General features: G+C 53.3%; 1 protein-coding gene across 1 annotated transcript; it reads right to left on the bottom strand.

Moving 5' to 3' along the window:
• Positions 1-510: 510 nt before the first annotated feature.
• On the bottom strand, positions 511-25117 carry HADHA (hydroxyacyl-CoA dehydrogenase trifunctional multienzyme complex subunit alpha). The gene is made up of 20 exons (XM_084514037.1): positions 24998-25117; positions 21031-21072; positions 20873-20943; positions 19986-20119; positions 18630-18768; positions 17452-17571; positions 17264-17366; positions 14700-14822; positions 14306-14424; positions 13386-13442; positions 9597-9706; positions 9181-9315; positions 8440-8611; positions 7707-7793; positions 5623-5763; positions 4750-4818; positions 3794-3989; positions 2926-3040; positions 2235-2380; positions 511-1132 (listed from the first exon to the last, which is right to left on the bottom strand). The coding sequence occupies exons 1-20, from the start codon at positions 25083-25085 to the stop codon at positions 987-989; spliced, it is 2313 nt and encodes a 770-aa protein (XP_084370163.1). The 5' UTR covers positions 25086-25117; the 3' UTR covers positions 511-986.
• Positions 25118-25141: the final 24 nt, after the last annotated feature.

Raw genomic sequence — 25141 nt, 5'->3', positions numbered from 1 at the left:
GAGAGGACGCCTCGGCCAAGTTTCGCGCTGCTGGCGTTGAGAAACGAGCACAAACCCAACATGGAAAGAGCAGCGTCGCCCTACGAGCACCCTGCTGGTGTTTGGGGCCGGGCAGGGCAGCGCAGCGAGGCAGGGAGGTGGGGGCTGAGCTGGCTCTGAAATTAGCGACAGGTGCGCGGAGATTTAAAGCCTTTTAGTTTAAATTGAGCTCTCCCCACGGGGGGAACCCTTCTGGCCTTTGGCTGCTTGATTTGCAATTACAGGCGGGTCCATCTGCCAGGATAACCCCGGCGGCAGCGCTCGGGGCCAGACAAAAGAGCCGGAGGCTCCTCGCAGGCACTGATTGATGGCGGAGGTGACAGAGCAGGGCTTTGTTCTGCTCTGCCGCCCTCCCCTGCCTCTCCCCACCAGCGCGTCCCCCCCCCCCCCAACCTTTTGTCAAGTCTCACAGCTCAGCAGGCTGCCAGCCAAGCGTGGGCAGCCCCCCGACACACCGAGAGGACCCTGGAGGATTGCCTGAACGCTTTATTTCCACCCCGAGCGGTTCCGTCCCTCGGTGCCAAGCGGCTGCGCCCCAGCGAGACAGGATGAGAAGCAGGCATGGAGTCCGAACCCGGGAGACGGGGATTTATTGGTGCTGTACGGAAAAGGCGAGGCCGCAGGGCCAGCCGTGTGGGTGCTGCTGCCTGCCAGGCCCCAGGAGCACTGGTGGGTGCGATACCAAAGCCGACACAGCAGCAATGCTCTCTGTCGTGTCAGCAAGCAGCCCCCAGGCCCACGCCGGCCCAGGACGGATGTGCCCGACACACGGTAGCTGATTAAGGCACTTGAAATGACTGCAAGCCACAAGGCCATCATCTGCTGCCACCCTCCTTCCTCTTCCCTGCCTCCCCCCCGGGTGCTTTGCAGATTAACCTATAGAGAATGGGGTGTTGCTGGGGCGCCGCTGCCCCCTGCTCAGGCTGTCGGTGCGTCCGGGGCCACGCTCACTGGTGGAATTTCTTGCCCGGGCTGTTGGCGTAGTCCAGCAGCAGCTGGCAGGGTGTGAACTGGCTGCCGTAGACGGCCTCGTACTTCCGCAGCTTGTCCACCAGCTGCTTGGCTCCGTAGGAGTCTGCGTACCTGAAGGGACCTGCAGGGGACAGGGGGAAACGGGGACGGGTGGTAAAGAAGGGAAAAACACCACACCAAAGGTCCCAGAAGGGTGACAGCACCGGGTAGGGCAGATTTGTCCTCCAGAAGAGAGCCCTGGCTGCTGACACGTGCAGCCAGCACCCCGACCTTCCCACGTGTGAGCCCAGCTCGGAGGGGAGGAGAAAGATGCTGCCACCTCTGTGCCTTGTGTCAGCCCTCGCTGGTGCTTTTGTTTGGTCTGAAATGGCCATCCTAAAACTGGCAGCAAAGCTGTCAGGGTCCCTGCGTGCCACAGAATACGCTGGGAGTACTGCAGGCTGGGACAAATTATTTTCATTCCTCTCCCAGTTTGAGCTTGCTGCAAGGAGGGAATCACCAGGGACCCAGCAGAAGCACTGCCACGTGGCTGAGAGCTCTCACTAGCTTTGAGTTGTGACCCAAGCCTCAGCTCACGCCTTGCCCAGTGCAATGCCCATGGCCACGTTTCCAGAAGTGCTGCAAGAAGCCTGCCTGCCTGCCCAGGCCAGTCACAGTGGCAAGAGAGGAGAGACGTGGTTGGATCAGATGATCCTGAAGGTCTTTTCCAACCTTAACCATTCTAGGATTCTGTACCAGAGCCTCATTTTTCACTGAAGGCCATACAGCTGCACAAAAGCCAGGGAATTAAAAACGTAGGACCTTTGCAAATCTCCCAGTCCACCTGCCCACATGGCTATCGGGCAGAAAAGCTTTCTTTTGAGTGCTGGAAAATGCTGATGAGGCTGGGGCCAGCATGGCTCTGCCTTCTTACTCAAACCTGAAGACAGCAAGCGGCTTGGTTCCTGTCCCCTGACCCTCACCACCTCTGTGAAACAGCTGTACCAGCAAAGGAACTCCCCAGGGACCTGGAAGAAATGCCCTGCACTCCTTTAAGCAGATCTCAGGCCCTTTGCAAGCTCTCGGGTGGGAATGCTGAAGCAACTTTCCTGGCTCAGGCTTCACGTGGGAGAGGAACACTCAAGCAGCACCTCAGACCTGGCCTCAGAGCCCACCAGAAAAGCCCACGATGGAGTTTTCGAGTCAAATCAGGCAGGCCTCACCCCTGCAGCTCCCACACTCACCTCCCAGGCACGGCGGGAAGCCCAGGCCAAACACAGCACCAATGTCTCCCTCCACGGGGTTGCTGAGGATCCCTTCCTGCAGGCACATGGCTGCCTCGTTGACAAACCTCGTCACCAGGCGCATCTGGATGTCTTCCTCGGTGCAGCTACCAGGAAAGAAGAGTCTGTAAGGGCTGTGCAGCTTACCCAGCAGCTGGATGGAGGGGTACGTGAGACCAGCAGAGGTGGAGGGCAGGGATCAGGCCTTGAGGGGGGTGAGGAACTCATTGGAAAGGTCCCCAGCCTTGTGAGGCTAAGGGCTGCCAAGTTCTGTGCTGTGACTCTGGGCAGGCACGTAGGGGTGGCAAGGAGTCCATCTGGCCGGATGGGAACCGCTCCAGGAGATATTTCAGCATCAGGCTGTGCAGCAGCTCTGCCCCGTGAAGGTCAGGGCAGCTGCTCAAACCCAACCCTCCCGCTGTGTCAGAGCCCACCTTGGGAAAGCTTCGTGATAGAGGTGCTAAAGCAAGGTGCTAAATCCACAAGTGTGCCACTCCTGCTAGCACGAGCTCCCCAGAGCCACCAGCCTGCCCCCTGCACGCTGCTTGGGGACCCAAATGCCACCCGGGGTGACTCCACGCTCAACGGTGTCCTGCTGGGCTCCCGGAGCTGGGAGGAGCTGGGCAGGGGCTGAGCCACCACAGGTACTTACACTTCAGGCTTGGCTGGCACCTTGAACCGTGTCAAGATCTCATCCATGCCAGAATTCACGCTCCTGTTCTTCACCCCCTCCTGGTAAACATAGAAGCCCTTCCCTGCCTTGCGGCCTGCCAGGGAAAAAACAAAACAAAACAAAAACATAGTCACATCCTGCCACGTGTCTCCTACGTTGGTGACACCTTTGCCTCTGATCTCGTGGCTGCCCCTTCTGTTAGCCTGAGCCATCCTCCCAGCACAGGCAGCTTCCCTGCACTTCATTTCCTGCCTCGTGAAGCAGGGAGGGAAGGGCCCACGTCCAGCTGGCTCCTCAGCAAAATGCTGCTGCCTGTGCCAGGCCCCAGCGCCTTTGCTGGGTCTGGAGGACAGTCAATGTCACAACCTGTGGCTACAGCAGCAAAAAGACAAAGCCTTTAGCCGTGGGGGCAAGGGAGAGAGATGACAACATCCAAGTAACACTCACTGCCAGCTGCTGGTCACAGCAAGTGGTGTTTGGGGGGTGAAATGACAAAGTGCAGGGCCCACTGGGGCTCACTGCTCCGTCCTGGTACGCTCAGAGGCAACATCCTCCCTCACGTGGAGCTTCTAAACCTCAGTTCGGGGCTTGCTTCGCTTCAGCACATTCATTTCCAGCTCCCTACCTCCCAGAGTGCACATGCAGGTTTAATGGAGGGGCTAGAGAGAACTTCACGGCCTCCTGCCTGCTGCCTTTGCTCTGCACAGCACCCCCTGCTGCAGCCTGGACCTGCAAAGGAAGGTCCAGCTGCACCCAAAAGTTCATCCTCTGACTGGGGGCTGCTGGCTGCTATTACCTGCCCTCGAACAAAGGGTAAATGTCGGGTTAAAACATCCCGGTGCCTCACCTAAGAAGCCTTTCTCCACCATGAGTTTGAACAACTCGATGCTGCCGCCTCCAAAGCGCTCGCCGAAGGCCTTGCCGAGGTCCTCGGCCACGTGCGTGGCCACGTCCACACCCACCTCGTCAATCAGCGTGGCAGCGCCCACCGGGAAGCCGAAGGCCGTGGAGATGGCATCTATCTTCTTCGGGTCAACTCCCTCCTGCAGGAACAGAAGGGGGAGCAGTGAGATCTCTGGGTCCTGGGAACCCAGCACGGGGGCAGAAAGGTTCATCGGGGGCTGCAGGAGGCGACCAGCCCCACTGGCTGCTTGAGGACAGGCAGGAGCAGCGTAGCTGTGCTTGCAGCACTCCTGACTCTCCCCTGGCACTATGCAAAGAGGGCAAACCCACTTGCTCGTGGTCCACCTGCCACTGCGTGCTGTGCCAAGCCCTGATGAGGACAGCCTGACTCCTAGCCCAGAGAGGCTCTCTCAGGCCTGCTCTGCTCAGCTGCAGAGCCAAGAGAAATGTGTCTGCACCCCTGCCTTGCCCCCAGCCTCTGTTTTGAACGTGGTACAGGTAACACTGCCCTCTGCTCCGCAGCCCTGGGCGGCTGATCCAGGGGGAGCAGGTCACTGCTTTGGGAGAGCTGCCTTGCAGGCGATGCAGGAATCCCCACGGGGCTTGTCACAGCACAGAGCAGAGCACGGTGCAGATAAAAAGGGCATCTGCCATGCACGCCCTGCCTCACACGTACCTTACATGTTTTGGAATCTAGATCCTGTACAACAGTGAGAAGCAGTGAGAAGACGGCCACTCTGCAGGTGTAACTTACACCAGCATTTCCACGAGCTGCCTCAGCTGCACCCTCAGGCTGCTTCCTTACCCACTTCCCTCCTTGGCCAGGGCTTGGGGCCAGCCTGGCTCGGGGCGAGGAAGCAGCAGAGCTGGGGGACACTCAATAGCCCACGGGATACACACCTGGAGAACTCGGACCACTTCTGCCAGCATCGGCCCCAGGCACCTGGTGGTGTAGAAACCAGGTCCATCCTAGGGGAGAAGAGTGCAACAGGAGGCAGGTGAGAACAAGCTGCAGGAACACAGCCCCTGTCAGCAGCACAAGAACTGAATTTCACAGCCCAGGCTGCAATTCAGACACATTTAACTCCATTTTTAATGCTGTGCAGTCAAATCCTAGAACAGCTTTTACCTGTAGGGCTCAGCAGTGTTTGAAGACTTCAGAATTTCTGCCTGGAAATCCCCATGAGAGTGCTTTTATTTCAAATAGTGCCTGGAGGACCCAAGCAGGCGGCAGAAGACCCCTGGCTTCACCAAGCCCAACAGACTGGCAGGGTGAAAGTGTGCTTGGAGATCATAGCTGTTTGTTTTCAGCCCCTGCCTCTCTTCTCCCTCTGCTTTGCACAACTCTTCCTCTACATTTGCACACATATTTGTATCCTCCCCCTTGCACAAGATTTAAATCCAGAAAGGGGATAGTTACTGCTCCCAGGCCCCTCTGTCCTTGCATTTCCCCTGGGAGAAGAGCCAGTGGGAGTCCTGCCAAGGCTGTTCCATCTTGGATGCCACTACAGACTGCAGCCTCCTGAAAGCTGCTTAGAGCAGGGATGCCAGCATCTGTGCCTTCTGACCCTTCATGGCTGCTCCAGGGGACACCTGAAGGATCACCTGGGCACCTGCCCTCTTCTAATTTCTGTTTCTAATTCTCAGCATGAAGTAGAAACACTAATTCTCAGCTAATTCCATCTCATCAGCCAAATTTCAGCCTCCTCTCAGCACACAAGCCCACCCTTTCACTGATTATCCCAGCCTGCATTTTGTGCAGCGTTCCCTCACCTTTACCACGATGACGACCTTGCCCTGTTTGAGGCCAACAGCAACAGCAGAGGCAGCCGTGTCCTGGGACGTTTTGTCCGTGGTGATGATTTCCAGCAGCTGCATTTTGTCAACGGGGGAGAAGTAGTGCATCCCGATCACCTGGGCAGAAGAAGAGCTCAGGGTTAAAACAGATTCTGTCTCCCCCAGTAAACTACTGGGAAAATCAAGTCCCAGCTGCAGAAAGGAGCAGGTCAGCACAGGCTGCAAGACCCACCACCATACTGCACTGATTTCCAGCCGTGTACTCCTCTCTAACTTCTCCTTTCTCTCCTTGGCTTTCCCAAGGAAGCAGCCCCTGTCCCACAGCTCTTGTTGAGCAGAATCCCTGTGCTCTGCTTGGATTTTTTTTTTTTCTGGGGGGGTGATGAAGTGAATCTAAGGACAAGAAGGCATGTTTCCATGTTTCCAGAACCTAATTACAGGGGGAAGCACAGCCTCCCTCTGGGAGCAACATTTAAGAGGAGATTATTCGTCTGTGTGCCTCATCCTGCCACCACGGCCGTGTAATCAGGATGTCACCTTCGTGCCTCCTGGAAGCTACACTTGGCACTAAGTTCTGCATAAGTCAGAGGCACCTTGAAGGGCATCTACAGTCTGCAAAACTAATTAAAGAAAATACATTAATTAGTTAACCGATTTCCTATTAGTTTCCCCATAAAGAGTCATTACACAGGCAATTTATTCAGCAAGAGGATGTTATTTGCAAGCACGAACAAGTAAGACACAATTTGCATTTCTGATGCAACTGAGGCCTGAAGAGCAACGCAGGAAGAAGCTCTCCAGGGTCACAGGAACCTCCAGCAGCAGGGAGGCACAGCGGTACACGACTCGTGCTGTAAGACAAGCAGCAGGGGCAAGGCACTGCCCTGGGCAGCTCTGAGACCCTCGTAGGAGTTCAGGAAACCAGCCACGGGCACTTCTGCCTTTGTATTTGTGTAATCATCCTCCCCAGATGAGCTCTAGAGCTTCCCTTTCCTTGGGGGTTACTGCCTTCACATTCCACCTGAGAGAACCTGGCTCTTGCCATGGCGTTATGACCCTGCAGGGGAACTGCTTGCTCCACCCTGTGTTTTCTGCAGCCCCACGTGGGCAGAGCAAATGCCTCAAATAAGGGGAAAACACTTCTCCCTTTTGATATCAACACCGCCCTAGACTGAGGCTGAGCCCACAGGAGGTGACTCCAGCTGGTTACAGGTTCCTCACGCTCCTTCAGATGCTGCTGTGTCACTGCCACGTCTGCTCTCCTGCTGCTGCTCCTCCCTGCATTCACACACCTCAGAGCCTGGCTTTCCAGAGATGAGGCATCCACAGCTTCTATGGGCAGCCTGTTCAGTGCCTCGCCACTCTCATAGCAAAGAATTTCCTCCTTAGATTGACTCTAAACCTCCCCTCTTTTAGTTAGAAGCCATTCCCCCTTGTCCCAGCCCTACACTCCCTGATAAAGGGCCCATCCCCAGCTCCTACCTGGCTGCACTTGCCTGGGCTAAGGGATGAGGATGCAGCTGTTGCATGGATAAAGCTGTTTAGACTACAAGCAAACAGACAAAGTCCTGTTCCAAACGCTCTGCTACGAGCTGTATCGCTGCACTCAGAGCCCTGTTCACACGGACAACTTGGAGCCAGACAGAAAACCCCCACGCCCCTCAGGAGTTTGATTCTATGGCTGACCGTGGCTTCAGTTTCAGCACTACGTCTCACCACCTTACCAAAATGACTGAAGTCTCCCTGGCTGGAATTTTCTCAGCTCGAGTCCTTCCATAGCTTCTCTGCCCCGTGTGCATCAATGTTTCCTGACGCACGCTGACCTCCCTAACGCACGCTGCCTCGCCAATGTCACACTTGATGGGAATCCACCTTCATCCCCTTCCTACCTGCCCAAAGATCACAAGCTCTTTGTTCAAAGCTGGCTGTGGGGGCAGAGGCTGAGCTGTTTCACGTTCTGAGGAAGAAGCAGAAGATCCCAATGCTCACCTACAGCAAACCATTTTGCCACTAGCAGGCAGCTCGGCACACTCCCAAGCTCTCTGTCACTGGGTACTCACCTTCTCTGGCCTCTTGCTAACAGCAGCAATTTGGTTGATCGGGAGGGCGGACGTGTTACTGGCGAAGATACAGTGAGGAGGGATCACCTGTGGTAGGGGGTGGAAGAGGCAGTTTAGAGGCACAGGCTCCAGTCGGAGGTGATGTACAGAACCTGAGAGCAGTGCTAGCACAGGGCATTCCCAGCAGATCTCTGTCAGAGCAGTGTTAGAAACTGATCCTAAAGCAGCAGCCCAAGTCAGCCAGGCCCAGCTTCTACTGACTCCCCTCTAGGTCTGTGGGATCAGTCTCAGAGCCCTCACGATTCTGCCAGCCCACTGCAGCCACATTAGATGCTACATCAGAAAGCAGCCCAGGCCAGCTGCTTTACCAGTTATTTCCTCAAGTGTGTTCTTGAACAGAGAAGAGCAGAGGCAACAAGCCAGGGACAGCAGGTACAGGATATGTTGTGGAGATACATTTTTGTCATATCAATATGCTCAGAAATGGATTTTTTTCTGGGTGGCTCCCAGGAGTCAGGGAGTGTCGGAAGTGCCTCTCTTCAGCTAAGAACTAGCGACTCCTTAATCACAGGACAGGAAAGCTGCCCTGGATGCTCACCCATGTACTGAAATTAATAATTTGCACCAAGCATCAAACTACTGCATAAGGATGTGTGAGAAACCCAGTGGGACAACCCGAGTCTCCATCACACAGCGATCCTGTCTAGCATAGCTGACCAGAACTGCTACTCACGGCCTCCACTTCCTTCAGCACTTTGTGCTTGATGTTAATGTCCTCGAACACAGCCTCGATCACCATGTCTGCTTTATCAAAGCCCTTGTAGTCCAGCTGACTCGTCATGTTGCTGAGAATAGAGTCCCTCTCAAACGATGTCAGACTCTTCTTCTTCACCTTGCCATTCAGCCTAGGGAAGAAATCTCTGTCAGAGGCCAGCCCAGACGGCTGGAGGAGCACCACGACACCAGGGCTATCCCTCCCTCCTGGAACAGGGACCCAAAACACCACCTGCGATTCAGCAGGACTATCACTGGCCCACCCTGCCATCTGGAAAAATGAGAGCCCTGTTCACACAACTCCGTTGGTGCATCAGTCTGAAGATCAATCACACGTGAGCACTGTTACCGCTGAGCCAAGGAGGTAGAGGAAAGAAGTCCAACTTTTCAGAAGTCTGACCCAACACTTCCCCTGACACGGGCCTCTAGGCAGCCACAATTACTCCCTCCCCTTAGCTCTAAAAGCTACTGCTGAATCTAAAGATGAAGCAATCATCTGTGATGGTCTACCTACCTAAGGAGCTAGGGCTGAATACACTGCGCCTATTCCATAGCAATAGCCTGGCACATTGCACAGGGCAACCTTAAAGAACACTCCACAGAAACTATGGTGTCACGAGTTCCTGACTGCCTGCAAGCAAAAGATTATTTTGATGAAAGCTCCATCCCATCCCAAGTGAATTCCTGCAAACTCACGTACCCCTTGAAGACCTGCTGCTGTCCTCTGTCCAAGCCTTGCTGCGTCGTGTCCTTCAGAATGGTCTTCAGCCCCTTATCCACGGAAACCTGTGCAATCCCAGCTCCCATGAGCCCCGCTCCCAGCACTGCCAGGGTCCTGCACAGAAAGTGGTGAGGGGGGGAGGACAGTCAGGGCTCGAAATAGCTGAATTGCCATTGTTGTCATCAGACTCTGTCCATCCAGGCACTATTTTTAGCGAGGTCATGCAAAAAGCTTCCATTTGTGGGTGGGACCTCCAAACTGCAGAGGATTAGCGTTCCCAAGGCAGGAAATCTCTCTGCTCTGCTACACTGCAGGACTCTAGGCCACAAAGTGCCAGGAATCTGTCAGCAGAGGTCCTCCAACTGCTCCTCCAGACACCTCACACTCGTACTTACTTGACCTCTCGCTGAGGTGTTCCAAACTTGTTCTTCTTGCAGCGCACCTGCCCGTGGTAAAGTCCTATCAGTGCCTTGGATTCCTTCGTCATTGCGAGGTGGCCGAAGCTCTGAAAAAAGGGAAGGGGGAGGGAGACAGGTTGGCCTTTAACAGCTGTCACAGCTCCAGCACGCACAGATCAAAGATATGGCACAGGATACGGCCACCCATGCAACTGCACAGACCAGGCATTTGGGTAGAAATGGAAGAAAAGTCGGGGGTGTGTGTCCTCTCTGCACAGGGGGCACCCTCTGTGCTAGGCACAGCCTGCTTTGCACTATTACCTCCCGGATGGGCAGCCAGAAGCAGTGAAGAATTGCTTGTTCAACATCCTTGCCCACAAAAAATATAATTTAAAGCATCCAAATACCTCTAACACACTGCAGTGTCTGCAGGGGTAGAGGTCTACCAGGGAACAAGAGTAGCCCTTGTATTTGTGTCCATCTCCTTCCCTCCCACTAACACACCCTTTGCTCATTTCCACTCATCCTGGGACCCCCCAGCACAGCCCTGGGGAGGAGCACTCAGCAGCAGCTCCCTGCTGTGCTGGTAAACCAGAGGTGACCCTGCTGCCCCAGTCAACCAGCAGCTGTGGGGTCCTGCAGACCAAAGCAGGAGCCACTTCTGCTTCCCAGTGACAGGACCGCAGCTCACTGACGTGGGACTAGAGCGAGGAGTGACCCTTCTCTCCCACGAGCATCCTGCTCTAGCCACAGCCATCGCCCCACCTACTTCCAAGCAAAAGAACCCTGTACCCAAACTTTGTGAAAAGCTTTAAAATGGGACAACTTTCACCGACAGCTCTGGAAATAGCTCTGATGCTATTTTCAGAGGATCACAGAGAGGCTACGGAATTAAAGGCCTGCAAAACCTCTCAGCATTAGGCATGAAATGGGAAAGAAGACAGGGAGATAAAAGACAGCATAGGGCGACAGCAAACTAATGATGCTGTCTGAGCCAAATCAGCTAGGAAAAGCCACTAATACAATGCAGTGTAGAGCAGGCAGTATCTTCCTTCACTGCTGTCCTGTGAGTTAGAGGCTTGTTAAAATATCAGAAACATGAAGACCAGAAGAGAATCTGCAAGTCTCCTATCCTAGGGGAAGAAAGGAGGCATTAGAAAAGGCATGACACGGGCACTTATTCTTTAGGGGATCCTGGTAAGATCTCCATCGTGCTGCTATTCTCAGGAAAAAAAAATAAAAATCATTCTTTTCTGCAAGGAACAGAGCATCCTGAGCCTCCCATTCAGCATCAGATCAAATGGGGGTGGAATGAAGAACTAGAACAGGCAGGGTATATCCAGGTCACCGTTAAGGTAAGGGGCAGACAGCCGGATCATCACTGGATGAGAACAAAAGGATCTCCAAAACATGGCAAGAGAAACTGCTGGACCTGGCAGTGCGAGAAGCTGTTGAAGGCTGCAGACAGTGCTGAGAGATGGCTGGATTTCACTGGTGGCACAGGGGCAGTGACGGGACAGATGTCCCAAACAGACGAACAGATGGGAGTGTTGTGGATAACATGGGGATTCGGGTTGTGCAAAGCCAGCAGTGCTCAGGTAAGCACGTATCTTCTCTATCAGAAATACCAAGATTGAGTACTGATACAGCAAAATTGAGATCGAGAGGAAAAACTAATTAAGGACAAGTTGTTTATACAGAGGAGACAAGGGTAGAGAAAGGGAGGGATCAAGATGCCTGGGGGAAGAACAAACACTGAAAAATGAAGGGAATTAAAGGGTCACACATAAACAAGCCACTGGCCAGTATGCTCATCTGCTCAAGCTCTGCACCTATGTCCTACCTCCATATAAAACTCGATTCCTATTTTTCTGCATGTCTCTCTAGTACCCCGAAAACTTCAAATAAGACTGGACAATGTCTAGGACATGAGGTCTAGGTGCCTGCAACTGGAGACAGGGGGCCTGAGGGGCCAGCCACTCGGTAGAACAAACTCCTATGGGCCAGCTACTGAAGCTGTGTGTGTGAGCACACACACAGGACCACAACTGAAGCTCAACCTGGCCCAGCCAAACAGGAGGAACAGCCCTGACTGTCCCAGCTGCTCACGTCAGTGTGAATGGTTTGTGTGTCCGTAGGTGTCAGCAGTAAAGGCAATGTGCTGTCCACACACCAGCCGTGTGCATACAACATGTTTGTGTGTGCACATCATCGATATCTCTGCAACATCTGCCCAGCCCTAGACCCATGAACAGAAAAAATCAGCAGAGAAAAAACACCTCACCAAGAGATGAAACCTCCCAGGCCTTAAACAGCTAAAGATTTAACTTCCCTTAACAGTCCTTACTGGTCTTAAACTCAACCTATGTACCAGGGAACTACAGAACTGAGGGCAAAGGAAGAGCTACACCGAGGTTTATTTCACAGAATCAGAGGAACACAGAACGGCTGAGGTCAGAAGAAACCTGTGGAGATTGTTTTGTCCAACCCCACTGCTCAAAGCAGGGTCACCTGGAGCAGGCTGCTGAGTCCAGCTGGGTTTTGAATATTGCCACTGAGGGAGACTCCACAGCCTCCTTTGCCAACTTGTGCCAGCACTGAGTCACTTTTACAAGTAACAAAGTTTTTTCTCATGTATAAATTTAATGTCTCAGGTTTCAGGTTGTGCCCTTCACCTCCTATCCTGCCACTGGATACCACCAAGCAGAATGCAGCTCTGCCTTCCTCACTGCTTCCCTTCTGGTATTTATATACCCCAAAAAGATCCCCCTCGGCCCTCTCTTCTCCAGGCTGAAGAGTTCCAGCTCGCTCAGCCTCTCCTCACGTGTCAGATGCTCTAGGCCTTCAATCATTTTTGTGGCCCTGTGCTGGACTCACTCCAGGCAGCTGCCCCTCTGCCTGTTCTGGTGCCTGGAGTTGTTCCTCCCATGGGGCAGGATTTGGCATTTCCTTTACATTTCCCTTCACGAGGTTCCTGTCTGCCCCATTCTCCAGCCTGTCGAGGGGTCCCCTCTGAATGGGCAGCACTAGAAAGTACTCTGACTGCAGTGGTTACCAAATGGGTCAGTTTCACTGAGGGATAAGGAGAGAGAAGTCCTGTTCTGGGTAAAAAAAACACTGAAAAAAATAAACAAAAAAAACAAAACCATCACCACCACAAAAACATGTGATTTTCATGAGTACTGAAAGTTACCTATCAGCAAAAAAGGGCCAGCACAAACTAGAAAACTGGACAAATGGCAAAACGAGTAATGGGCAATCAACACCCTTGACAAAAAAGATGGCAAAAAAGGTGCCAGAGTAAACTGAAATTAAAGTTTGTTCATGGAAGGAATTACTTGTTTGCACCAAACCACCTGGAAACACTCATGCGACCGACAACACTATACCTCCACCTCCAGGTTACCTGTCCCACGTGACAATCAGACAAAAACAAACAGGGCTCAGACACACAGAGAAATCAAATACAAAGTCCTGTTATGTGAAACCCCGAGCACTGAACTCGGTCTGGTCATTCCCAACTCAAAAAGCCTAAATAGACAGGAATGAGAAAAGGCACAAACTGTTTTCACAGATGAAGAACCTCAAAAAAAAAAACAACAAAACACAACGGTTCTATTGCTCAAGATGGGCCTTTTCTACAGCCCCATTCCCAAAAGAGCAGGCAAGGATCCAGGCAGTGTTCTGAGCAGCCTGTGAAGAATATTATCCTTTGTGCATGGTTGAACTCATTTAGCACACACCTATACAGCTTATTTATTGCTACCAGGGATCTAATCTGCTTACCTGGGATTCGGTGAGGTATCCTGTATCACGTCCCTGATCGAGACCAGCCTTTACAACCTAGTCAAAGAACAGCAATAAAGATACCCCACTGTTAAAGGCATGTCCATCAACAGCCGTGCTTTAAAGAGATTGCTTGCTTAGCTGCACCTCCTGTTTGCACCAGTGACCCCTCCCCAAAATTCAAGGGAGACTTCAGACTCGCTGGGTCCTGTCCATGCTGCTCAAAGCAGAGCCATGAATCTCCTTGTCCTTCTGACACAGAGCAGCTGCCAGGACAGTTGAGTTTTCTGTCAGGTTAATTTTTACACCTACCTTGTGGTTTCAGGAATTGTTTCAGTAGGACTGTGCTGTAATGCCACTGCTCTCAGAGTCAGAGGGGGGCACTCACAGGTTTTAGAGAAGTCTTGACAACAACTTGACAACAACTTGAATAGTTGTTGTCTTAAAAAACTTAAATTTGAAAAAATCCAACCACGGACAATGTCTGAAAGTAATACAATGCCCGAGCTACTTACAGAGCGAAGTTTTAAAGTTTTGTGGGGTTAGTGCTACGAGCACAGCAATTGATATTTTCCTGGCTTCAAACAGGTTAACCTGTCTCATTAGAAACCGTACAGGGAACTGAAGACTGAAAATTTTATGACAAAGTATCCCAGCTAAACCTTCCCTCAGTTGGGATTCTCCACCTCCCCCTCACTGGTGCCAGTACACCATAAATTGGTGTTCAAGTTCTGGGAATTCTGCATTTTAACATGCTTGCTTGACAGACCACATGGCTAGCCTCATCAGGACTGATCTTCTGTAAAGATCATTATGCGTGGCTTGACTCAGAGGAAGGAAACAGCATCCCCTGTCTGTTGCCCTGTTATCCCACATCTCCTCCTCCTCTGCAGTTTCTGATGCCTCACAGCAGGCATTACCTCAATGATTTTCAGTGGAGCAGGGTACAGTCCTTTGGTTTGCTTCTGAACTTTGCTCTCCACTGTCTTGTAGACTTGCTTCCTCACAAATGGAAGAGCCATAGCGTAGTCTGTTATCTCTGTAAGAGGTGACAAAACATGTCTCAGTGCGGTGCTACATGCACAACCAGCTTTTAAATAACTAAGCCAATAGTTAAAGAGTATAGCTGTGAACATTACATATCTGCAATAGTTTTAACTACCAGCCCACCCGGCTCAAGAGGCAATTGCACCATCAAATAACTTTGTTTTGATGATGGAGTTAAGTAGGAGCGTGACCACATCCCCGAGAAGCAAAGCTGGATTCTACCCACTGCAGTCCCCTGGGATTTGGCTGTGGTGCCCTCAGACTTACTCTGTACTAGCCCTTTTGATCTTTTGGCAGACACAGTCCTGTTGGCTAGTCCTCTGGCAAAGCCAATGGCTACCTCCTCCAAGTACTCAATTGTTCGTGCTTCTGGGGTCTTCACACCTGGCCCTGTGAACAGAAGAAGAGTCTTGAGGAAACACAGAAGCTATCGCTGATGGATACAGCTCATGTGGGGAAGCAAGGGTGAGTCAGCAACAGGGCACTCCTTTGAATTGCTCCCACTCCCCCTCACCCCCCTTTGACTTTTCTTGGCTCCAGTGAACAAGACATTTAATATCCGTGGTGTTATCCAGAAATACCAAAATGCCAAATGTGTAACTGCCAGCACCACTTCTACCTTAACAGAACTAAAGTGCTCAGCCACCTCTCCCTCTTGTTGCACCTCTACGTCCCTGCATAGTATAAAAGCCTGCACAACTGAGATGTGACAACGCTGTTGCTGTTAAACATACAGACACAGTTACCCAACACCACGGCCTTGAAAATTACCTGTTCTGTAGATAATGGTCAATAAAACCTCAACCTCTGACCTCAGGTACAAGAAATCTCTCACTTGCTTTACCTGCTAACACCTAGCCAGACTCAGCACTGTAACTGTTGTAGAAACCTTACCAGGGGAGCTTCCAGCTGCCTACTAATACCTGGCATAAAATAAAGCAGAACCAGATTTGGGCACACCATTAAGTGAAACAAGACAATACTGTGGATACCCTTACTGAAAGAGAACCGCTTGCACCTCATGGAACTGCCTCCTGATTAATGCTGTCTCTTTCCTTCAAAGCTTTCCCTAACGAGCTAAATTACCACCTCAATTAAAGCTGCTTTCACCCAGACATTGAGAATGAACATGAGAATACTCAGCAGAAAGCCTTCTGGCACTGGGTGCTGTCTGAATGAACAAGAGATGCCTCTAATGCTTGCATATCATTTTTGTGCTTCTCCTATGTCCTCATCTGGTTTGAGTCAGGATTTGTAACACATTGACATCAGGTTTCCTTCAGGCAAGCCAAAGTGATCACTGATATAAAAAGTCAAATTTGCGGGCTCTTAAAATATAATTCAGGCCCTGGAGAGGGATCTGGAGGGGTTGGGTTGATGGGCAGAGGCCAAGGGGATGAGGTTCAACATGGCTCAGTGCCAGGTCCTACACTTTGGCCACAACCACCCCATGCAGTGCTAGGATTGGGGCAGAGTGGCTGGAAAGCTGTGCGGAGGAAAAGGATCTGGGGGTGTTGGTCGATGCTCACTTGAACACGAGCCAGCAGTGTGCCCAGGGGGCCAAGAAGGCCAAGGGCATCCTGGTTGTGTCAGGAGCAGTGCAGCCAGCAGGAACAGGGCGGTGATCGTCCCCCTGGGCTCTGCTCTGGTGAGGCCAAACCTCGAGTGCTGGGTTCAGCTTTGGGCCCCTCACTACCAGAAGGACATCGAGGCCCTGGAGCAGGGCTACGAAGCTGGGGAAGGGCCTGGAGCACAAGGCCTGCGAGGGGCGGCTGAGGGAACTGGGGGTGTTTGGTCTGGAGAAGAGGAGGCTCAGGGGAGACCTTATTGCTCTCTGCTGCTACCCAAAAGGAAGGTGTGGGGAGCTGGGGGTCGGCCTCTGCTCAAAGGTAACTAGTGATTAGTGATAGGAGCAGAGGGAACGGCCTCAAGTTGTGCCGGGGAGGTTCAAGTGGGAAATGAGGAGACATTTCTGCTCAGGAAGAGCAGTCAAGCGTTGGGACAGGTTGCGGTCCCTGGGGGTGTTCAAGGAGAGATTGGACATGGTGCTTGGGGACATGGGTTAGTGGTGACATTGGTGGTAGGGGATGGATGAATGATAAGATCTTGGAGGGCTTTTCCAACCTTCATGGTTCTATGAATTCACAATTAAGCAAGTATACAGCAGTAAAGCTTACTCAGCAGATTTTAACTCAAGCCTGGGTACGATGGAACCATCTTATAAGCAAGAATAGAGCTTGCCTTGCATTTCTCAGGGTAGACAGCAGCACTTACTTTTAAAATTTATTTTCTTCAAATTCAAAAGCACTGGGAAGTGTGATTTGGTTTGCAACCCGCAAGGAATTGCTCCATCCAACTGAAAGGCAGTTATAGCAATTCAGACAGCCTAAAGCCGTGGGGGTTGGCTTCTTTTCAAGATCTTGTCACTGAGATTAACATCTGCAGGCTGCGTAATTGTAGGCAGTGGTCATCTATTCTTTCATTATGGGTCGCAATCTGTCCCTCTGACATGATAAACGAGGAATGCAGGTTCTAATCTGTATAATTAGCTTATGCAAGGGAGCCAACAGGCCCGCCGCCTCTGCTCTAACCTTTCCCTGTTCGATTTAGCTTCAGCCTGACTTCTCAAGGTCCCTGCACACATGCTTCTGAGGTGGGAAGGGAGGTTACAACCCTGAAGAGCACGGCAAGGACTTCACAAGGACTTCACAGCTCGTACGCCCTGCCTTGACTGCAGGTGGCATCAATGGCTTCTCCACCCACCAAGGCGGAGAGGTTAACCAACAGGCAGTAGATCGGCTTCCTAACAACTGAGGGGCATCACGTCTGACCTAGCGGGTCCACCAGCTGGTCAACCAGGCCCATCTTCTTCGCTCTGTCAGCACGGATGTTCCTCCCCGTCAGCATCATGTCAAAGGCAGCAGGAAGTCCCACCTGGAAGGGCAGAAAGGGGATTTTTAAACAAACAAGTAAGCCATGAGCAGAAAGGACTGCTGAGGAAGTTTTTTCTCCTACTTACCATCTTTGGCAGCCGCTGAGTACCCCCTGCTCCTGGCAGGAGTCCCAGTAAGACTTCAGGTGTTCCCAAGATCGTTTTCTTGTCCTTTGTTGCTATTCTGTAGTGGCAGGCAATGGCAACCTTAAAAAAGGGAGGGAAAACTAAAGGTTTCCCCGTGAAAGACCACAGAAGAACTGGGCTTCCATCACAAAGGTCTCTTGTAGGCACTGCTTCAGCTTTCCTCCTAATCCTACCCCAGGTCTCCAATTCAGCTGCCCAAATTCCCTCTGTGCTCATTCTCAGCTTCTTCTAGCAAGAGGCACGCACCCAGGGCCGACGGCAACAAGCAGCTACTGATGTGAACGTGAAAGTAGCAATCTGAGCCAAGCTATTTTCAAACCTTATCTAGGTTTAATTTGAATTTTTAATTAATTAATTTGAATCTCATCTAGACTACTAAAGGCTAGAGTCATTTGCTGCACTGAAGGCATGGTCCCATTTACAGCTGTGATACTGCTTTATCACTGGATCACCAAGTCCAGATCAATCACCACTGTGATTTTATAAAAGGCTGCGAGTGATTGAGAAATAAGAATGGAGCTGAAGAGACTCCACTCCCATAAAGTTATTCCATTTTATCAACAACTTTGCTCCAGGGATTACCACAGAGCCTTCCAGTTTACAAAACACTGAGTGGAGATTACGAAGCAGACGCTGCCCTCAGCTGAAGTGGCAAGTGATGGGGCAGGGTATGCAGGCACGGGTGGAGCCCGGCCAGGTTCCCCACACTCATCCCTCTCACAAAAACTTTTAAAATAGAAACTGCTGGGATACAAGACTCATTTCACTCGAAAAGAAGTCATTTCCAGCACATACTCTGCCAGCAGCATCAATGCCAATTCAATGCCTGCTGAGAACAGCCTGTCTGCCCTGGGATGCTCTCACCTAAATATTAGCCTGGCCCACAAGGATTCGTACGTGACTAGCTCTTTCAACAGAAGTAGAAAAATTAGCATTGCAGAGCTCTGAGGCACAACCAACCCATTAACTTGCCACAAACTCATTTGAATGGATGTAATGAATCCACGTCAGGTCTCAAATCCCTCTCACAGAAGTCCTCTGGGCATCACGTGGATAGTTTAGAGAACCAGTGCTACCAACTCTCACTGCTGCCCGGCAGACCCAGAATTGCTCAATACCTCCAGTCCTCCTCCCAGGCAGGAGCCACTGATGGCAGCAACCACGGGCTTTGGAGACTGCTCAATTTTTTCTAGCATCTTCTGTCCATCCTGAGAGAGCTGAGTCACTTCCTGAGAAGTCTTGCAGGCTTCAATCATGCTGCAGTGAGGCAGAAAGGCTGATCAGAACTGGAAAAGCACTGAGAAAACAGCAGTGAAACGGAGAGTGCTGTAAGGAGTTTGCTCCCCTGTTCCCACAAAGCTCCAGCGACTGACAGACAGGCGGGAGCTATTCAGTCCCACAGCCTCACATTAATGAACGACACAGGAAGACTACTAAATTCGGTGGGTTAAGTCACTGCACGCTGACACTGCTCTGTGCCTGCAGGCAGTGAATGAGCTTCCTTGTGTCAGAGCTCTGAAAGCCTTGGGGGGAGAGGAGGAAGGGTCATAGGAAGCCTCAAAGCATTTGCCAGGAAGGGTGGAGGGGGAACCCGGGATCACTTTTTAGAGAAGCAGATGGCCGAGGCTCTGATGCTGCTCTCTGCCAATTAGATACTCCCTCTGCCAATTATTCCCATGGAGGCTGATGGCGTTTGCCAGGCAGGCCCAATTTTGCAGGCTTGTAGCACTGAGGCTGCCCAGCACCTCTTAAACGCAGCCTGTCCTTTTGCTCTGCTATTGCTACTGCCTCCTTCCCACCTGCATCAAGTGTCTGGCTTTTATCAGGGCAGAGGAAGAGGTAAAGTTTTTAAAAAGCTGATTTGTAATTTACCTTGCTGAGAGCTTTCTGGCTTTTTATGTCTTTAAACGACTTTTCTGCCCTGCCTGTGGTCAGGACTAGCAGCCAGTGGCACTCCAGGTCCCAGGGAGAGCACCCACACGGGTCCCCAACACCCTGTGGGAGTTACCCACGCTGAACGGCCCCGGAGGCCGCTCAGATACTCGGCGTGGCAGAAAGCCAAATCCTGCCTAATGAAGGGGCCGTGCCGGCAGGCTGCCAGCCACTCAGCCCCAGATTAAATGCAGTTCTGCATGTAAATTATCTGCTCTTGCTGCGTCCCAGACCGAAGCACAATGCTAACCCTGGAGCCAGGAAGGGAACTTTCCTTGGCTGCACCCCAGCACGCAGGAAGGAGCGACCCAAGTGCTACAACCCAACCGAGTTCCTGACCAGCCGTGCTGCGCTTTGTCAAGGCCCTAACCTCATTTGAGCGAGCTGCACACGCTGTGCGCATGGATCTCACGCTCAGCCTCACCCCGGGGAGGTGGCTGTGAGAAACTGCTCGGTGTGTGCAGCTCACCAGGCCACGGCCCCCAGGTTTTGGGCTTCTGAGGGAGCTCCATGGGAATAACCTGTAACGCCCACAAACTTACTCGATATCTGCTCCAGCAATGAAGGAGCCTGGCTTTGAAGAGATGAGGACAGCGCTTTTGACGGCTTCATTGGCCCAGATCTCGTTCATTACTTCGGTAAACTCCGCGCTCAGTTGCTTGGACAGAGTGTTCACCTGGAGGCAGCAAACACACGCTGTAAATAAGGAGCCTGTGGTGGAGTTCAACCTCTGATTAAGCACTGGCATGAAGAAACTTATCAGAAAGTTTGCCAGGAAGACAGACCAACAACAAAAAGCCAAAGCCAATTGCAAGTCTGAATGCATATTCCCGTCTGTCTGAAGCTAGGAGGAACAGTAGCTCTGCAGCTTTTTCTTTTTGCTTTCTGCAGACAAAAGGAACAGCCCACCCAGGAGTTCACCCAACACCAGAGCACTGCTTGGCACAACTCTAACGCTGCTGGGGCACGCACGTGGAGCCCAGATCTGATGGAGAAGTTAGTTCATCCTGTGTCAAAATAAGGGCAGGAAAACCTCCAAGATGAGACCCTGAAGCAGGTCCTCAATTAAGAATTTCCTCCTTAACCTCACCAGCAGCGGGTTTGTGACCTCAAACACAGGTTCTGTAAACTTCTGCTCTTTTATTTTTATTTTTCCTGTATGACAGACACTCACCTCGAGTCCAAGAACTTAACTAGATTCAGGACTATCTTTTGCTGCCAAAACAAATTATCTTGGTACATACAAAATCCTTCCACCAGGTATTTTTCAGGTGCCTCTTTAAACACCCACACGCTCATGCACCCATTTCTTTGTTCACAACTTCGACGGCTGCAGGTTAGGAAGGTCCTTAATCTGAACATGGCATTTTCAGTGCCCCCTCTGCCCTACCACAACTCCTGCCGTTCCTCCAGCCAATTCAAGCAGTACCTTGGAATTCGGCGTGTTGAAGCGTACAACGGCCACATCTCCCTTGATGTCGTAGTTCACGTGGGTTCTAGCTGGAAACAAAGGGGAAGGTGTTATCAGCTGGTGGCCAGCGGCTTCCAGGGAGGGGATGGACTCGCACAGAGAAACTTTGTGCTTACCCTGAAGAGCGGTGGAGGTGGAGATGTTGCGGCAAGCATAACCTGAAGAAGAGACGTTGCAGATGTTAAAGGAATCCTCAGCAATGTCAGCGTTCGTGTCCTTTGGTAATGTCCCCTCTGAACTCCCCTGGGCTGCCAAGGAACGTGCTACAGGAAGCCCTGAGCAGCAGCCAGCTCCCTCTGACAGCTCGACCCGTGCCCACCACCAGGGCTCAGCAGACTCCACACTATTGAGGTGACCTTCAGGGCTTCCACGCCGCAGTTTCCAGCAGCAGGAATGCCAAACCGAGGCCAGAAATCAAAGCTTGCTCCCCAAAGAGCCGACAGGAGACGGAGCGGGCGGCACACGGGGTTTTCTGCCACCAGTGCACGCAGTCCAACACAACAAAGCAACGGCCCTGCTGCACTTGGGGGAGTTTCATGGCTACAAGTTAAGGTCACAGCAGATCCAACACGATTGCTGTGCAGTGTCTGTGCAAAAACATGCTCCTGTGCCAGCAAACGGCACCACCCCGGGCACTGACACCCCAGGGAGGAGCTGGTGAGCAACAAAGAAGGGGCACACAAAATATTCACCCTCTCCTCTGGTGCTGTCAGCTGGACACTAAACCCACCTCCAGTGACCACAGATGGAAGCACCCAGAGAAACTCGTCCTGTTTCAGAGCACTCAGACCACAGGACGAGTGAGATCCCACTGTCCTGCCCCATAAATCCCACCGTCCTGCCCCATAAATCCCAAAGCTCCTTGCTCTGCTGAGGAGCTGTTTCTCCTGGTGACCTCCCACTACACAAACGGATCAGCCCTGTTCAAGTGACCTTGATCCTGCCCGAGAGGATCCTCTGACACCGACCCAGGCTGAAGCACTGCCAAAAGCTGCATGGAACACGAAATGTGGCAGGAATGCTACTTCTCCAGCACACAGCTCCTCTGCCAACTGGAACCCAGAACCCAGCTCGCTGCTCGGCGCTGATAACGCTCAGGAATAAACCCACCCTGTCCCAGCAAGGAGGCAGAAAGTCCAGCAGGGGGAAAAAAAAAAACCTAAAACGCTTCACCAGCAGGCACCTTCCCTCCCCACAGCCCCCGGGGCCGGCTCCTCTGCACTTTGACCCTCCTTCCACTCGCCTCCAGCGCTGGCAGCGGGGAGCGACCTTTGTGCTCCATTCCCCCAGCCCAGCAGACGCGGTGCCACGCCGCGGGGACTGGAAACTCTGTGTTGGTCCCAGCAGGTGGGTCGGGGTGTCATGTGCACTGCATAAACACAGAGTGAGCTCGGTTCTGCTCCCAAGCTGCAGCCCCTGTGCTCAGCGTGCACCTCCCTGAGCTCTGGGTGCGCTCAAGTCACGCGTTTCTGAACCCAGGCGCTGCTTTTCCCAGAGCTGAGCGTGGCCTGACAGCGGTTCCCCTGCTGAGAGATGCTCCCCAGCAAAATAAAATGCTCCTTTAACCCAAGGGCAGTGTTTTAGCCCAATGAAAGCCCCACGGCTCCACCGCTTTGGGGAGAACACAAGCACTTGGCCTCTTTTGAGCTGTAATCGCTTTAATCCTGTGTTGCTGCACAGCACGGGAAGGAGATCAGCCAAAGCTCGGTTGCAGAGAGCTGATCACGTTCTCCTTCCACACCCAGGATCTGGAAAAGCTGGGACGAGGAAGGGAAGCAACGACAGCTTTCCCCAGCTCCCACCTTGACCAGGGTGCTTACTGGGACATTGTATACAAAAAAAACCCAGCTCAAAACAAAAAAGTGAATGGATGAATTGAACTTCTCCTTCTGTGCCCTACCACGCTTCCCTTTTTCAAGTCACTTCTGACCAGGCTGCTTCCAAGGCGACCTTAAGCCTCAAATTCCACTTTGCTTTCAGGTTTAGCAAAACAGATACAAAGCAGGAAAGAGAAAATCAAGGGCGAGACTGAGAAAAATCTCGCTACCTTCTGGATAGAAGCTCCTCGGGGAGCAGCAGTGGCATTCAGGTAGCAGCTGCTCAAAATCCAAGTGACAAAGTTTTATTTTAGGTCCCAGAACACTTGGGGAAAACACCTTCCACACCCCAAACTGACATCCTCCCTATCCCAAACCAGGAGCCAGGAAACCCTCCCTGGTAATCGTGAGGTGAACGGCACGGCTGCGGGCCAGATGCACGATTCTGCCCTTTCACTGGCATCTGCTTTAGGACTAAAACCTGTGAATAAAGGAATAAAGGCCTGATTTTTGCTGCTTCATTCACTCCACGCCTAGAGCAGGGGACACCCAACGCTCCAGAAAACCCCTCCTGGCATCAGAGACCTTCAGACGCAGCACAGACCTAAAAACCAACCTTTTTCCAGCAGCCAGGTCTGCACCCTGCCTGGCAGAACAAGGCGCAAGAAAAACACCATTAATTACGGTGAGTGATGTTAATTAGCTCTGCAGACACGAGCAGCCTGCACGCACACATCTCCCAGACAAGGGAATCGTGTCCCAGCTCCCAGAGTGAATCCAGGGCAGTGCCAAAGGGTGGGGGAGCATCGGTGACCAGCAGAGATGCTCACACACCAAAATTGGGGCAGATCCTGGGGGCTCTGCAGGCACAGCGCTCCTGGGGGCCACGCAGGGACCCCCTGCCCTCAGGTGCACACAAACGGGCCCCCGAGGATGAAGTTTTCCCCCAGGGGGGGCAGCAGCACGGCCCCCTCCCCTGGCTACGCCTGGAGAGCAGCACCAGGAGCCCAAGGACACGGGGACACCCCCATGGGGACGGGGAAGGACACGGGGACAGCCTCCCCCCCCATGGATCAGCTCGGGGGCTGGGGACAGCCCCACCCGCAGCCCTCCCTCCTCAATGGGGTCGGGACTGGATGATCCTACAGTTTTGTGACTGCTCCCAAGCACGGAAACCCCCCGAAACCATACGAAGATCCCCAAAACACGCAGGGGAGCAGCCCCTGCCCCGTGGGGACACCACAGCCCCCCAGGACAAACCGGGGGTGGGTGGAGACGCGTGAAAGACCCTCCCTGAAGGGAACACAGAGACCACACCCCAGCGTGGGACACAGCCACAGGTGGGGACACGGCCACAGGTGAGGGGACACAGAACCATGGGGGGGGGACACAACCATGGGGCCCCCAGCAGCTCCCCAGGTGCCCCCTGCCCCACCTTCCTCAGAGCCTTGCAGCCCCCCTGGACATGCATACGAGGAGCGTGTTCCCCCCCCCTTCAAGCAACCTCCTGGTGTCCCTCCCCTCTCCCATGGGGACACCTCCCCACATCCCCCCTTGCACTCCCCATGGCCGCACAGCCCCACGCCCCCCTCCCCATATCTCCCCCGTGCCCACCCCTCCCCGTTTCCCCTCGCAGCTCCTCTGGGACCCGCCCCCCACGCATATCTGAGCCCCCCAACCCCCTTCCCACATCCCCCCCAACCCCTCACGACCCCCACACACACCCCCCCCCACCCCCCTCAACTCCTCATGACGTCCCCCCGCTCCTCCAACCCCTCACGACCCCCTCCACGCCCCCCAGCCCCTCACGACCCCCCCAACCCCCTCACGACCCCCCCTCAGCCCCTCACGGCCCCCCTACGCCCCCTCCAACCCCTCACAACTCCCTTACAGCCCCCCCCCAGCACCTCACGACGCCCCCCACACCCCTTCAACCCCCTCACGGCTCCCCTACACTCCCCACAACCCCTCACAACTCCCTCACGACCCCCCCAGCCCCTCACCACCCCCTCTCAACCCCCCCCAGCCCCTCACGATCCCCTCACGATCCCCTCACGGCCCCCCCCAGCCCCTCACGACCCCCTCAACCCCTCACAACTCCCTCACAGCCCCCCCCCAGAACCTCACGACCCCCTCGCGGCGCCCCCCCCACGCCCCTCACTCCCCCCACGCCCCTCACTCCCCCCCCAACCCCTCACAACTCCCTCGCGGCCCCCCCCAAGCCCTTCCTAAGCCCCCCCCGTCCCCCCGCGGGTCCCCCCCTGACCGTCGGGGGGCGGTCTGGGTGCCGGGCAGTGCTTGGCGGCGGCCACGAAGCGCCCGAGGCTGCCGATGGCGCGCACCGCCGCCGCCATCTTCCTGCGCGCGAGGTCGAATGAGGGAGAGGCCGCGCGGGGGCCTCGCTCCCGGC

This window comes from Aythya ferina (genome assembly GCF_964211825.1).
Source record: "Aythya ferina genome assembly, chromosome: 3".
Lineage (NCBI taxonomy): Eukaryota > Metazoa > Chordata > Aves > Anseriformes > Anatidae > Aythya > Aythya ferina.
This window is presented reverse-complemented; position numbering and strand designations above follow the sequence as displayed.